The sequence below is a fragment of the Pezoporus flaviventris genome, unplaced genomic scaffold (genome assembly GCF_033815535.1).
Source record: "Pezoporus flaviventris isolate CSIRO_AGI_PZ_B2104156 unplaced genomic scaffold, CSIRO_AGI_Pfla_v1 ptg000001l, whole genome shotgun sequence".
Classification (NCBI taxonomy): domain Eukaryota; kingdom Metazoa; phylum Chordata; class Aves; order Psittaciformes; family Psittacidae; genus Pezoporus; species Pezoporus flaviventris.
Window position 1 is genome coordinate 6,548,585 of NW_026892549.1, and position 14,805 is coordinate 6,563,389.

At 50.4% G+C, this 14,805-nt stretch overlaps 1 protein-coding gene across 5 annotated transcripts in view; it reads right to left on the reverse strand.

Moving 5' to 3' along the window:
• SLC12A8 (solute carrier family 12 member 8) overlaps positions 1-14,537 on the reverse strand; it is a 56,350-nt gene extending 41,813 nt beyond the window's left edge. For 2 of the 5 annotated variants that reach the window (XM_061474782.1, XM_061474531.1), the window contains exons 1-4: positions 9,880-10,595; positions 8,944-9,090; positions 5,952-6,143; positions 3,499-3,730 (exon numbers count right to left, since the gene is read on the reverse strand). In XM_061474782.1, coding sequence (XP_061330766.1) covers positions 3,499-3,730; positions 5,952-6,143; positions 8,944-9,090; positions 9,880-9,951 — 643 coding nt within the window. In that variant the 5' untranslated portion in view covers positions 9,952-10,595. The other 3 variants (XM_061474700.1, XM_061474612.1, XM_061474868.1) reach the window with 3 other exon arrangements.
• Between the last annotated feature and the right edge of the window lie 268 nt (positions 14,538-14,805).

The window sequence follows — 14,805 nt, forward strand, 5'->3', positions numbered from 1 at the left end:
AGATATGCTAGGAAAATACAAGAGTGGGCATTAACAGTGGGCTTATCTTCTTTTTCCGTGACTCTAATGTTCAGGATGTGAAGAGGCCAAAAAGTTTCACACACTGTTCCGAGGAGCTGATCACAGAGAGGAGCATCCTCTCCTTCATGTTCACTGCTCCCACCAAAATAATTCAGGCTGATTTTTTTGGTATGGATGTCCAGAATTAAAATGTAAATGCACGCAAGCCAAGAAAACCCTGCACTGCTACTGTGCAATTTTAGAGCAAGTGCTGGCTCTTGGTTATGGGCTAGGAAGTCAAGTGCTGCCTGATTCCAAGTCACCTGTGTTAGATTTGGCAAAATCGGGAAGCTGTGCCTAGGGAGAAAGAGAACACGGATGTTTTCTGGCCCACGGAAGGAGCACGGGGGGCTCCGTTTCTGTAGGTGGGACTGAATTTTAAGGTGAGTAGCCAAAGATGGCTCAAGGAGGCTGGTTTCCAGAAGCACAGGGAGCGCCTCTCCCTGCTACCCACCCCTAGCCAAGATCCCAGCCTGGGACCATGACTTGTCCTGAGGGAAAGCGCTGGCCAGGGCCAAGAGGAGGATTTAGGATTAACTCTATAAAATCAGCCAGTCCCACCCCACCCTGCAGGCTGCCTGCAGAAAGGAGCAAAAGCCCTCGGAGCCAGGCAGAGGGACTCTATGGCAGGGAGCAGGCAGGCCTGCCTGCAGTCTCACTGGGGTCAACAGCATCAGAGCACTCCTGGAGCTCCAGTGTAGCTGGAGCCGTTTAGCTCCTCCAGCCCCAGCTCTGGGCTCCAGAAGCGCGGCCGGTTCTCAGAGCAGGAGTAAGCCACAGCAATAGAGAGAAAGAAAATTAAAACAAGGAGAGAAAGCAGCGGGAAGCCCTGCTGAGAAGCCCCCTTTTGTGTAAACATGCTCTGTCCTCAGACTAAAAATAAAGGCAAACCACAGGAAGGGAGTGAGTGCTTGGACAATATCCGATTTGGTGTGTGCCTGGGTGTGAGTTGAGGGAATGGGGAGAAGAGCAGGGGACTCCACCCAGTGCAACCACACAAAGGCAGCCGTTTAAGGCCTTCAAGATGGACAGGCATTCCTAGAGATTACTTAAATCCAAATAACTGCTGTTTGGCAGTTGCTCAGTCCTTTGGTATGTGCACAGCACTTGGAAATGTAAGTGAGGGAAAAGGCTGCCATGGCAGGAGAAGGAAAGGCAAGATGACGGCACGAGGGCTGTTTTATAGGTTCGGAGACCAAGACCTGAGGCTGTGAACTGAAACCCCATGAACCTGTCATAAAACAAGGAGGCAACCCAGATAAAATGTTAGCTGAAATCTTTCCAGCTCACAGGTCTGTCCTCAGAACTGACCTCTCCCTGCACACTGCCCTTCACATCTCAGTCACTGCTGCAGCTGAAGAACCAAACCCAAAACAACTGCACACACATGCAGGCTGTAGAGAGCTGATCAGTCGATTGCCCACCCCACAGGGGTCTCAAATGCTGGGCTCAGACGCAGTGCACCCCAACGTTACCATCAGCCGACTCTCGAGGGTGGAGCTTCACCGACACCTACCGCAGGCTCCTTGCAGGAGGGATGCTTTGCTGACGAGCACAATCACACCCAAGAGTAAAGCATCCATCCATGCCCTGCAGAAAGCATGCAAGGCAGAGCGAGGAGGTTTCCCGGAGCTCAGTGCTCACCGTTGATGCTGACACACCACTCAGAGGCCTTCTGGGGAAATGCAGGACTTGAGAGTAACCAACTCGGAACAGTTCTCTCACACAGAAGCGGTTTGTAGAAACAGAAACCCACAGCTCTACCCAGCCAGCCTTATGGCTGTAGGTCCCACCATACGGGCAGGGCTGCTCCGGGGTTCTGCTGTTTGGGGCTACGATCTGGCCACCATCAGCCCATGTTCTTCCATGCACTGGAAACCCTCCTCTCTAAGCAGCCATGGCTAAGCTGCAGCATCTGCAATGCTCATCCGCCTTATTTCCCGTCTTTTCCCTATTTTCTCTCAGAAGAAGATGGCACAGTGCTCAGTAGTGGAGGAAATCAAAGATGACTACATCGACCTCAACTAGGGCATGTTTCCTGATGACATCTGTACTATAATTCTCTCCTCCTGATCCCATATTCACCCTCCTACGATCAAGTCTCACGCCAAGCATTCATTTTCTCTCTACTAATAGAAAGGTCTCCAGGTCCACATTAAAGGTCTCCTCTGAGCACAACTGAAATGCAAACTCCCCTGTTTCCTTTAGAAAACAACTTCCTATGAAACACAGCTGTTAGGAGCAGGTCAGTGGCTTTCTCTGTTCAAACACACACTGAGCTCAACCGTCCTCCGTTCTCCTTCGCAAGTGTCTGCTGAGACTTTCACCAGCTTCCATTTCTTACATGCTAAGTGTAAAATGCAAACACCTTTCCACAAGGCTCTCTCCAAGAGGAGTGCAGCAGCTTCTGCCCCCACCGGCCTCGCACCCTGGACTGGCAGCACAAAGTAACACAGGAGCGTAAGACAGCTGAGCCATTGCTGCTGTGAACACCTACATGACCCCCCTCTTGCCATCGGCTCAGCACCTGAATCCCAACTGTAATTCCCAACTGAAGATCTTTCCTTTAAACCAACTTCAGCAAGTTGCTCGCAACCCCCCAGGTGCTGATGGACTCAGGGGAAGCCAAGAAAAAGGCGACACCTTCCGTTTACTCAGCACTTCGCTGCTGCTGGAGTGACCACTGTGGGCACTCACAGGTCCTTCTACTGAAGCTCACCGAGCCTGGAGATGTGTTTTGCAGTGAACACCTCTCGGGGATGAGGATGGAGGGAGGGGAAGGGGGCTCGGGGTGCAAGCAGGGCTGCAGGTGGGAGCCTTGAATCTTCACCTTGCCCAAGCTGAAGCTGCCACTGGAGGCTGAAGTCGGCCTCAGAAGGTTGACGGGGGAAGACCTGTACTCGCAGCTCCTTGAAATCCTAGCAGTCACCTGCCCAGCCCACCCAGCTCCCTCCTCTGCTCCTCAGCATGGTCCTGGGCAGTGAATATAGCGGTGTGCAGCCCAGCACAGTCTAAGTAACCTCAAGGATCTCTGAGGAGAAGATCTCCTTAATGCAAAGTCACAATTCTCTGTTTTCATGAGCACTATGCTTAATGCAGTTAGCAGAAGGCTACAAAGGGTGACTGCAAACGCATTCAGTCTCTGTTGTTAGCAAACCTCTGAGTGCAATACAAGTGTAACAACAGCACTCACTGAGAGTTCAATTCTTGAGGTTAAACACCCAAATTAATAAAGCATCTTCAGTCATGCCCTGGAAATACTTACTCCTTGCAAAATTACAAGGTGCCTCTAAAAGTTCAGTAGCAAAGGACAGGGGGCACATCTGGAATCACTGAACTCTACCTCTGCCCAGATGTTTAATTTCACAAAGACACCAAAGGAGAAAACCTGGGAGACTAACACCCCTTGATCCCAATGTGATGAACCCTCCATTTTACCAAGATCAAGGTGTGTAAAGGACCCGATGACAAAGTCCAGTGTTGAGACAGCCAGTAGGAAGAGCAGCAGGAGCTGAAGCCTGATGATCCACTTCACCCCAGCCAGGTTGATGCCCAGCAGGCCCAGCAGGACAGCCAGGGAGATCCCGCGCACTGCCCAGATGTTGCTGAGGCTCAGGACATCTGCTATGGACTCTGCGAAGCCAGTGATGTACATGGCACCTGCAACACACTGAGGAGCAGAGTTCTGTGAGTGCACCGTGGCAGAACAAGGGATGCCTGTTCACAGCTTCCATGCTGGGCTGAGGGGTCTCTGTTCAGACAGATAGACATGTGCTGTCACAATACAGTCTTCAATGTTACTCTGGTCTACAGGGACTTAACCTCACTACAGTAAGACAGCACACTGCTAGAGCAGCATACCTGCTGCCCAGGTAAACAGAGAAGGCTGGACACTAGGGCCGGTAGCCCACCAACTTCCCACTGGCTTTAAAATTTACCCCCCATTAATGTTCCAGGAGAAAACACACTGGATTCTTCAAGGCAGAAAAGGATGAGTCAACCTCTAAGTCTCTTCCCTTCTTCTGTTTCCCTGAAGGAAAGGGTCCCAGTCCAACACCTGCCTGAAGAACAGCAGTTTGCTTCTCCCTTCATAGCCTCCCAGGGTTATTTTTAACTCGGTGTTTAGTTTGGATGTAAAGTCTGATGTTTCACTGGCTCCCCATCTCGCTGCTGGAATGGAGCCTGCACTTTTGAGGATGGTGCATTATGCAAGCCATGCCCCCTGAGCTCCAGGGATAGCTGCTTGTTTGTCTAGCTGCAGGACTGGACATGCGCAGCTCAGAGTCAGGCCTCAAACCCCACTGCAGGGCAGCAATCCTAAATACCAGGACATTTCCCCCCAGAGGTTCCCATTAGCTGACATTTCAGCAACAACCCTTTCCAGTGCATGGCATCCCTGGCAAACCAGCTTGGAGCACACAGCTGCACACTGGCATGGGTGGTGTGACCTTGGGTCCTGCAACCCCATTATCCCTGTCCACAGATGAGGGATACACAGCACAGCTCCACATCCCAGGAGGACAGCAAAGCCCAGCTGGGTCTCAGCTCACCTTGGCTGTTGCAGCAGGAGCTCATGTCTGCAGGAGCCCCAGGGCACTGAGACACCACTCACCTCCCAGGGAATGTGGCCAGTCGTTCCCCATTTGCCTCAGTCAGATCAGGGAATGGTGAATATCCCCATTTCTGCCTGGACTCGCCTTATGTCTGAGGTTACAGTGCTCCATGAGCATCTTGTAGTGGGGAAGCAGCCTGCAGCTGGTGCAAAGCGCTTTGGGCAGAAAGCAAGGCCAAAGAGAAGGGAAAGGCATCAGCTTGCAGGAGCAGGCAAAGTGTTCCAAGCAAGCTGCCAGCTCCCACCCCGTGGCCCTCATCCACACGGGATGCCTAGGCAGGGGCCAGGACTGCCACAGCACAGCTTTTACAACCCTCAGGACAGGCTGCAACCTGACTGCTTTCCCAGGCATGGTCCGCTCAAAGAGTGGAAAATATGACAGGAAGGATTCTCATGTGTGGCCCATTTCCATATCTTGGCTTGTAACTGTGTTCAGTTTGTGCTTTATGGACACTTGCTTTTAACATGGAGCAAAAGGAGAAGGGGGGATTGGTTTTGGCTTGGGCATTGTTACCAGTTTTTGGAGATTGTTGTAAGCCAGTCAGTTAAAACAAACCTCAATTAAAAATGCTTCTCTCCTCACCACATTTTATACTGTTCATAACATCTTTATGGGGGCAGGGGATTAAGTTACTGCGGGTTTAAGATATTACGTTCCATTCTTTATGTTTACTACTTGTGTATTTCAGTGCTTCACCACCATGACAGCTCCTTGGGACCTTTCAGAAAAGCCAGAACTGTGACTTTCGGACCTCAAGAGGTCAATTAGCTGTGGCCCTTACTGCTGCCCTGACCTCCTCCCATACCAGCTCCACTGCTCCTGACTCCCGCAGAGAAGCAGCCAAGGTGTATTGGTCCTTAAGGGCATGGGGAGCATGCCAAGGCCAACCTGCCAGCCCACAGCCTCTCACTGTGCTTTAGGTGGCCACCCTGGCCTCTCCCACCCCAGCTTAATTTCAGTCTCCCACCAGCAAGGGCATGTCCTGGCAATGGGGGTAATTTGGGATGGGAGGGCATGTTCCACACAGTTTGCTTGCTCGGACAGCCAGTTCCTCCACTGCTGTGACCCATGCCAGGTAGCGTACTGCCATGTGCAGGCTTGCTCTTGGGGAGCACATTGGGGCTGGATGCACCCTGAGGTGCTCTCATATGCTGTCCAGCATGGTGGAGCATTACTCAGATTTTACTTGGAGCATTGCTTCCTGCAGCAGGAGAGCACATGATCAATATCTGCATTGCAAAGTTTGCAAATCTTCTTTAAATAATTTATTTTAATTACCTGTCCGAAAATATAAAGGAGGCCAATGGTGCCCCCTACTTGACCTCCAAGGACAGTAGAAATCATGGAGTAGACCCCTCCACTTCCAATGCTGCACTTCTCACACACCCCAATTCCAGATAAGACCGTCACCAGGGCAACCAGGATGACAAAGGACACCAGAAACATGCCCATTACAATGCCAGTGTTTCCCTGGAATGGGGGGAAAAAAAAATCAAATGATGATCAACTTACACCAACTCTGTTCAGACAGAAAAAGGACGTCCCCGCTTCTAGTCTTTGACTCTGGAGTCATTACAGAGTAAAAGAAACACAAACACACACACACTTATCTAAAGAATGCCAAATTCACAGTTCCTATTGGCATTCTTCTGAAGAAGACCTGTCGTGTCCTGGGGCTGCCTGACCTTTGCATAAGCTCCTGCCCCGTGACCAGGCTCCTGCATGAATCACTGGATTTGTGCTCTGGTCTAAAAAGAGCAGGTCAAACAATTCAGCCACCATGGGCAGGGGATCACCACGTATTTGCATGCTTTATAATGACATGCTTGAAAAAATCAGAACACTTTCATGACAAAAAGTAGTTTCATAATTGAACCCCCGTGGTTTGTGAAGCTGATTTATTAACAGCACCAAGCTCACATTTTAATTTTTCGGAACACTTACCTTCAAAAGCTCTGATCCTCCCAAACAATGAGATACCAAAGAACAACACCCCAGAGGCAACACAGCGTGGAAGACAAATAACCCTCTCGCAAACCAGCACACGCTGGCCCTTATCTACAGGACAATATACCGAGTGGCAGGTGGCTCTTGCTCACCCTGTACTCAGGGCAGTTTCCTGCAGGGGATCCAGTCCTACTGAATAAAACCCGAATGCTTCCTGCTTGGACAGAGGGAGGGTGCCGGGAGGAGCTGCTGCACCAGTCACGGGCTCACCATGGGGTGAACAGCAAAAGCCTCTGAACAAACCCAGCCACAGGTCCCTGTTGGCAGCTTTAAGCACCAGCATAGCCCTCATTTTGAGGGTTCAGTTTGCCATTTAGGTCAGATTTTCAGGAAGAGAAGGCATTCAGTACCTCCAAAAGCTCTTAAGCGCCTCTTTGGAGCTCGGGACCTTCCACCCCCCTTGCACACGGCTGTAATTTATTTTCCAGAGTCAGAGGTTTTCCATCCCTCGCACTGCAGCCCATCTTCCCCTGCTGACAAACCGCTCAGCCCAGCGCAGTGATTCCAACTGTACGATCAGAAATCTCCTCCAGTGCCCAGCGCTTCATTAACGCCTGGCCTCCCCTCCCCTGCCTTTACTCGTATTACAGGCCATGTCCTCATCCTTTCCAACCTTGCTCCAGCAGTGCTGGTTTCTGAGGTCATGCTAGCCTTGACAGGGCTTGTTTATCACCTGCACTGAAAGGCTGCTTCCCAGCTTTGGGGTGGGTTGAAATCCCAGCGTTTTTTCTCGTTTCTCTTTTTTTGTGAAACAACAGAAAATATATCCAGGATGTTGCTATCATCAGAAGATCCTATTTTGGTTCAGCATCCCGCTGCCTTGACAGGGGCGTTATCTGGTCAGTAGGGAACAGAGCCAAGGTTTTGTTATAAACACAGCTGCTGGCTGGGTCAGCACCACAGCCTGCTACAACCCAATACTAGTCTTTAAAAGAACAATTGTTCTTTTTCTTCAACAGCTTACCCTCAGGTTAAAAGGGTTAATAAAACTGGCATGTGTCAGAAAAGGAAATGAAAAAGCAAAGCACACATACACAAACATACACATAGCCTTGGGCTCTTCCCAAATCTGCTAGTGGCACCAGGCTATGGCAGCAGCTAGGTAATGGGCAATTCCATGGTTTCCACAGAAGAAAGGGTTAACACAAAAACCAGGGAGGAAAGCTGGACTCACAGCAACAATAGCAAATAGAAAGCGGAAAGAAAGAGCCCCCATTAAACACTGATGCTTACTTATGCATGCGTGCTGGAAGGGGTTAGTGCAGAGTCACAATAGTTGCTGAACATTTTGGCCAGATTAGGGTGCTCTGGAATTGCAAAGCTTCACCATCCCTAGTCTGGAAATTTATAGCAAAAGCCTGACTCTGCGAATGGCTTCACTTATGCCTGTCCTCTGCCAGGGATGCCCTCTGCCAATCCCAACTTCTCCTCCCTTCCTTTTATGCTGTCTTCCAGCTGTTTTAGATTTTCTTTTATTTACTGGCTTTATTTGTATTTGTGTTTGCTTCAGCAGTAACTTGCTTTCAAAGGAGACATGGAGGAAGTAAGATCAGGAGAAAAAGGGAGCTAGGAAAATCACTCCAATTTCACCACCACCATGACTGCAGCTCCCCTCAAAGCTATTTTCAATACAGAGTGCAAGTGTCTTCCTGCTCCTTTTGTCACCATGTCTGTTACACGAACTCATGCCTGTGACATGAACTCTGCCTGGAACTAAAATCCCACATGTCCCTAGGGGGACTTTCAATGTTTTGCATCAGGAGTTGGAGCACAGACACTCTTCCAGGCTCTGACCCTCAGTGAGATGATATTCTGGACGCATAAACGGAAATCACTTCAATAGCGATGTCAGTTCCACCCGACTGAGGAGTCTCCACATCAGGGACTCCAACACTGACACATTTGGAAGAGACCTACTTTAGTGGTGTTGGGAAGAGATTGAGTAGCTGTAACTACAGCACTACACCTGAAAAGCAGTTATTTTGTCTCAGCAATACAACACAAGGATGTCCCTGTTCATTGTCAAGGTTGGTAGTTGTGTTTTTCTTCTTTCCTAAATCTAAAATAGACAGCCACTTACAAAGACCACTTCAGCTTTACATTTTAGTGGAACTTTCTGAATCAGTACAAAATACCAGAGGTTGTAAGCAATGCCTACAGTGAACAGCACAGAATCCAAAGCACTTGGGTGGTGATGGAGATACAAGGTTACGAGGTGGGGAGGAAAATGCTTATTCATACATTCAGCCAAGTCAGCACTCACCACAAGCCATCCTGTCCTCAGGAAAAGAACCACTCCAAAAATGTTGATCATGCAGGAGGTGAAGACACCATCCCATGTTCCAAAAAGCACTGGCTCCCACATAAAGAGCTGGATCTTCCACCAGGGCTTGGTCTGTGTTTGACATACCTAGAGAAAAGCAAAGCCTTTGTTTTTACCTCTTGTATTGTGTAGGCAGGCTGCAGAAGAGGTGCAACAGCCAGACACCAGCAGTGGGATAGCCACCAACAGCTGCTAAGGCACTACTTTGCTGCAAGATGTCTCTAAGGTGAAGGGGCAGCAGAGCTGCTGGGAAACCTGGAAGAGAGGGTTCCCTGTAATACCCTATTTATACTCTTGTAGGATAAGCAGCAATAGAATCCTACTCAGCCTCAGCAAATTTAACCCCATTGATGATATTATATGAACCAAAGAGACCAGTCAAGAGGTCCTTTACAGAGCCTACAGCTATACATGGTGCTTCTCCTAATGTCCCTGCCAAGCACCCCACCAAGACAAATGGGGTCCTCAGTTCACTAGAGAAGTCTCTTAGATGAGATGACAAATGTGGCTGATCCAGCTGGGACTGACAGAGTAGGTTAAGGTGGTCTTCCCATCACACAGTCATCTCTGATCAGAACATGACATTCCTGGAGGAGACATGGTACACTAGGGGCACACAGTGAATTTCAGAGCTACTGGAACCGAGACCTGAAACTCCAGCAAAACTACAATTTTCCCATTGCAACCGCTCCTTCCTGCCTTCTGGAAACCAAGTCTCCTCTTTCCCTTTCTCATTAATATACCTCTGGTTTACACAGCAAACCAAAGGGCAGTTTTCTTACTTTCGGTAAACACCAGCCACAAAGGTGACCAAGAGGTGCAGAGACCATGGAGATGGGAACATGGGCTATGAAAGGAAATGGCCCACCGACATACCTGCTGTGCTTCCTCATGGAACAACTCTTGGACATATCCCTCACTTCTGGCACCATTCAGGCTGAACATCATATCCTTTGCTTTGCCTCGGCCTGCCCAACTCACAGCTCTGAGACTAGGAGAAGCTGGTCCAAGAAGGTCAGCTGTTCTCCTCAGGCAAATTCTTGCAGTGCTGGATCCGCCACTGTAGAAGATTCATGGTTTTATTGCACTTTACTGTGGAAGCAGGAAAGACAGAAAACACGACTATTGCTTTCTTAGTCTGCAGAAGCACAAGGCGATTACCCAGACAGTGCCAAGAGCAGCTCGTAGCAGATGCTGAACCGCAGAGTGACACCCCAGCAAGCAGAAAGCAATAGTCCCCCAGCACCCTTCCAGGGACTGCCTGCAGCACAGGCTCCATCATCAGCCCTACATTTAACAGCCCTTGGTGGCCCCTTCCGAATCCATCCACACCGCTGGTGTCCCCAGCATCCTGCAACACTAGCTCCACAGCTCCACGGTGTGCCGTCTGGGAAATGCATTTCCTTTTCGCTGGTTTTAAATCTGGTGCCTGGTAATTTCATTCCATGCCCCTGTGCTCCAGTGACACAGGACACGTGGACTATTTACTTCCCAGCACCAATAATCACTCTGCAGCCTTGATCACATCCCCTTCAGCTGTATCTTTACAGACTAAAGTCCTGACAATGTAACCTCTTCCAACAAGCAAGCTACTCACCCCACTCTGCCTCACTCAGCATGATGCAGAGATGGAACTGGAGCAGCTGTAGGTGTTCACCACCACAAACCCACACTCTGTATTCCTGATGCTCTCAGCTACATCCCCTGCACCAATGTACAGGAGGAGCCTTTACTCATGTCATACCCATCCTCGGAGATACAGCTCTCCTCCCTGCAGTGGCCTGACTTCAGATATATACCTGCCACAGGCAGTCTCCAGCAGTGGGTCAGGCTTGATTCAACACCATGTAAGTACCAAGAAACCAGCATCAGGCTAGATTTCAAAGATAAACTAGCACACCTCCACAGAAAGGGAAAGCTCGCACAAGCATTTCTTTGCCCAAAACTGATGGTTTCTCTCCCTATTGTGGTGTTTTTCATATGAAGTTCTCCCACTAATTGCAGAGAATTGCTTTTATACACCCCCCTCCGGCTAGGTGCAAGTCTTAACTTCCCCCAGATGTTCTTGTGATGGCCACCAACCAGTTACCCACACTCTCCCACACCAATTGCCAACAGAGCCTTTCTGGCCATCCCTAGGCTACACCATACCTAGGTAAGACAAAGATGCTGCAGCCAGCAGGGTACAAGGCACACTCCATGGATGTAGAGAGGGCAGACTGTCTGGACCATTGGCTCTCCTGGGGCCGGTAGTTTCCTGGCAGTGGAGCCCTACATGTTTACCAGAACCAACCATGATCACACAAGGTTTGTACCAATGGCTGGACACCTTACCTGAGACCAGACATCCAATTTACCATGGGCACAATGTAGGAATCTCTGATTCCTCAAGCCTGCAAGCTACAGAGACAAGATAACCAACAGAAATGTGCTTTTTCTATTGCTCAGGGACAGAGACATAGAGAAACCACTTTGGGTCCTGAGGACTTCTGCATCAGGGTCTGAATCCCAGCTCCCAGATCAGCACTTTCATCATCCCACTTCTATAAATCTACTTTGAAACACTCAATAATAAACAACCAGTGCTGCCACTGTGGTGTTTCAGCTACAGAAGGTCTCCTGCAGCTGGGGTACAATGGACAGAACAGGAGGGTTTTCTTCACCTTGTCCACATGGCCGGTTAGGTAGCACCAAAGCCCTTAGAGTTCATTGATTCCCCACTGTTCCCTTCCCCTTCTCTGAAGCAAATAACCCTTCACAATATCATAAATGGCTGCTGTTACAGGGACACTGCGGCTTCAAGCAGGGCAGAAACAGCAGGAGTGGCCAAACTCCAAAGAAACGTATCTCATGTTTTTACGCAAATAGCCATAGTAATAAAACGAGGGAGAAAATGCACATGAAACAAGATTACAGTTGAACAGCCATATTTTCCTACTACTTCCTAATGCAGCCCTTCCTTGCCAGAGATGCCACTCAGTAAAAGATCCACTATAACATGTCATGCATACCAGCTTTATCTGGATGTAGAAAGAACACGGAGGCTGGAGCCCTTGTGTCCCTGGCTCCCCTAAACCACACCACCATGGAAGCCCAGGAGTTGGCCCCAACCCTTTGCAGCAGCTGAAGCCGCTCGTTCGACGTGCCTGGTGTGCAACCATGGGTAGGCTGAAACTTGCTAGATACAGAAAGAAGGGCTCCAAGCACGTATTTCAGACCTGGCGCTCCCCTTGCAGGAAACGTCACCCTCCTAGACATTTAAACCCCCCTATCTCTAAACTTCCTTCCTTTTCCTCAGGGTTAAACCCCTTCTCCTGCCCTTTCCACTCAGCCCTGCTCTGGCTCACCTTGGTGTGAGAGGTTTTTCCCTCCACAAATGCAGGAAATTGCCTCTCCACTATTGCTCCTCTGGGGTGTTTCCAATCGCCTAAAATCTTACTACCCAGTTCTGCCGCTGTTTACATCCCTCCGCGATGTATGGATCCGTTCAGCCCTACAAGGCAACCGCAGCAAACACAGGAGTGGGTATAAAGCACAGAAGCCGGAGCTGAGCAAACATGCCAGGACAGCTGCTGTACACGCAGCCACATCCCGATCCATGCGACGTGTGCAGATTTTTCCTATTTCAGGTCTGAAAGTGGCGAGTCCTTGGGGCAGAAGCCTTCCTCTTGTCCCATGCCACATGCTACCAGCGCAGTGTGGTTTCAAAGTTGCTGCACAGCACAGGGATGTTTTCAGGCAGTATTACCTATCCAGGTCACCAACCCAGCGGAAGCTTTTTCTGCTCTACACACCCATCTGCCACGGAAAACCAAACAGGCACAACTTTCCTCTAATATAAGTGAGCCTCTAACTCGGAAGTTAATTGATATCACTTTTCCTAAAGTTCCTGCCAAAGACATTAAGCACTCTATAAATTAAAGAATGGCTGTTTTAATCTTTCCACACCATTTAGGGCTCAAGGGAGCAGAAGAGCATTAGCAAACCTCCTCGCAAAAACATTACAAAAGCTCTCCCCCTTCTCCTGCAACACTTCTATATTTAATTACAAAACCAGATTCCTATGGATGAAATATCCGTGCCCTCTGCATCCTTCCAAAGCAGTAACATTCTATTAATCGTCACGCTAAAGCCATTCCTGAGCTAAGTGTCACTGCCCCGAGCCGCTCACCAGCTGCCTAATTTGAAAGAGGAGAGGTTAACGCCTTCCCGAGCACAACTGCGTGTGGTCCCACGACCTCCGAAGCCTCCGTCCCTGCCAGAGGAGGTAATTCCAAGCCTCCCTCCCTCAGGAGACACAGCAGCCAACAGCGCGTTAGTTTTAATAAATCCCCTCAACTCCTCTCCAGCTCAAGTTCTTAAAAACATCTAAGTTAGGGGACTGAGGAAGGCAGGAAATGAAGGGGACCAAGGCAGCCGTCAGTGCAACAAAGGTAATGCCACGCATAGAAGCACCTGGTTATCCCCAGCTATTCCCGGTTACTCATTCACTGCAACAGCCAGGACAATTACCCAGCTCTTTGGGGCTTTACGTACCCCTGCGGCGTAACTTAACGCTGTGGAACACGAGAGCCGGGAAACACGGCCGGGCTCACCCCGGCAGCTTTAACTTCCCGGTGCGCCCGGAGAGCTTCAGTATTGCAGAGGCCACGGCAGGGACGGCACCGCTCCCCAGAACCGCTCAGCCCCTCGCCGCACCGGGGCTGTGGCCACCCCTGCCCGGGAAGTGCCGCCAGCACCTGCTCGTGCCTCCTTCCTTCCCTTGCTGCTGCTTTCCTTATCTTTTGGCTTTTTTTCCCTTTTTTACCTTTTGGTGTTTCTTGCACTTTTTTCCCCTTTTAAATTTACTTTTAATTTTCCCATTGGCTTTTTTTTCCATCTGTTCTTTTTTCTCTTTTTTTCCCCCTATTTTTGCCCCCCTCTCCCCCCCATTTTTTTTCTTTTCTTCCTGTGGTTGTTTCCCCCGTTTTCTGTTTTTTTGCTTTTTCTTTTTTTCTTTTTAATTTTGCCTTTTTCTTGCCTTTTTATTTACCGCCTTTTGCCTTTTATTGCGTTATTGCCTTCTTTTTGTCATTCCTGTTTTTTCCCTTCGTCTCTTTTTGCCCTCCCTTTTCTTTTTTTTTCCCCTTTCCCCCCTTTTTATATGCCTTTCTTTTTTTTCTTTTGCCTCCCCTTTCCACCTCTCCTCCCCGTTATTTATCTTTCAGCTCTTATTTCCCCCGTTTCGCCCCCCCCCCCCCCCCCCCCGCCCTCGAGGGAGCTGCTTCAGTGCCGCAGCGGCAGCAGCCGCGGGCACAGCCACGCAGCACCGAGCCACCTCCACCTGCGCTGCCCCCACCGTTGCTGCCCGTCCCACCGCCCCGCCCCGCCCCGGCTCGGCTCGGCTCACCCCCGCGGTGGGGTCGCGGGTGCCGCCGTCGCCCCTGCCCCACTCACCTGGCGGCGCCCGGGCCCTCCCGCTCCGCCACCTCCCCCGGCCCTCTCCCCGCAGCGCCGCCTCCGCCCGGTGCCACGTCTGCCCGGGCAGCGCTGCCCCCTCGTCCCGCCCCGCCGCGCCCCGCCCCGGGGAGCCAATGCCGCCCCCGCTCGGGTCCGGTGGACAAGCGGGTGCCAAAGCGAGCGGTGTCGGGTTAGGAGCGGACTGTGTCCGCCGCATCGAACCTCCGGGCGCAGGGCTACACACACACACACACACATACATAACTTGTGCAAGTCGCGGCTGCCGGATTTCAGCGGCAGGGCAGGCTGCCGATCGCGGCGAAACGACGCTCCGGTTCCGCACAGGAGCGGCTGCAACCTGGT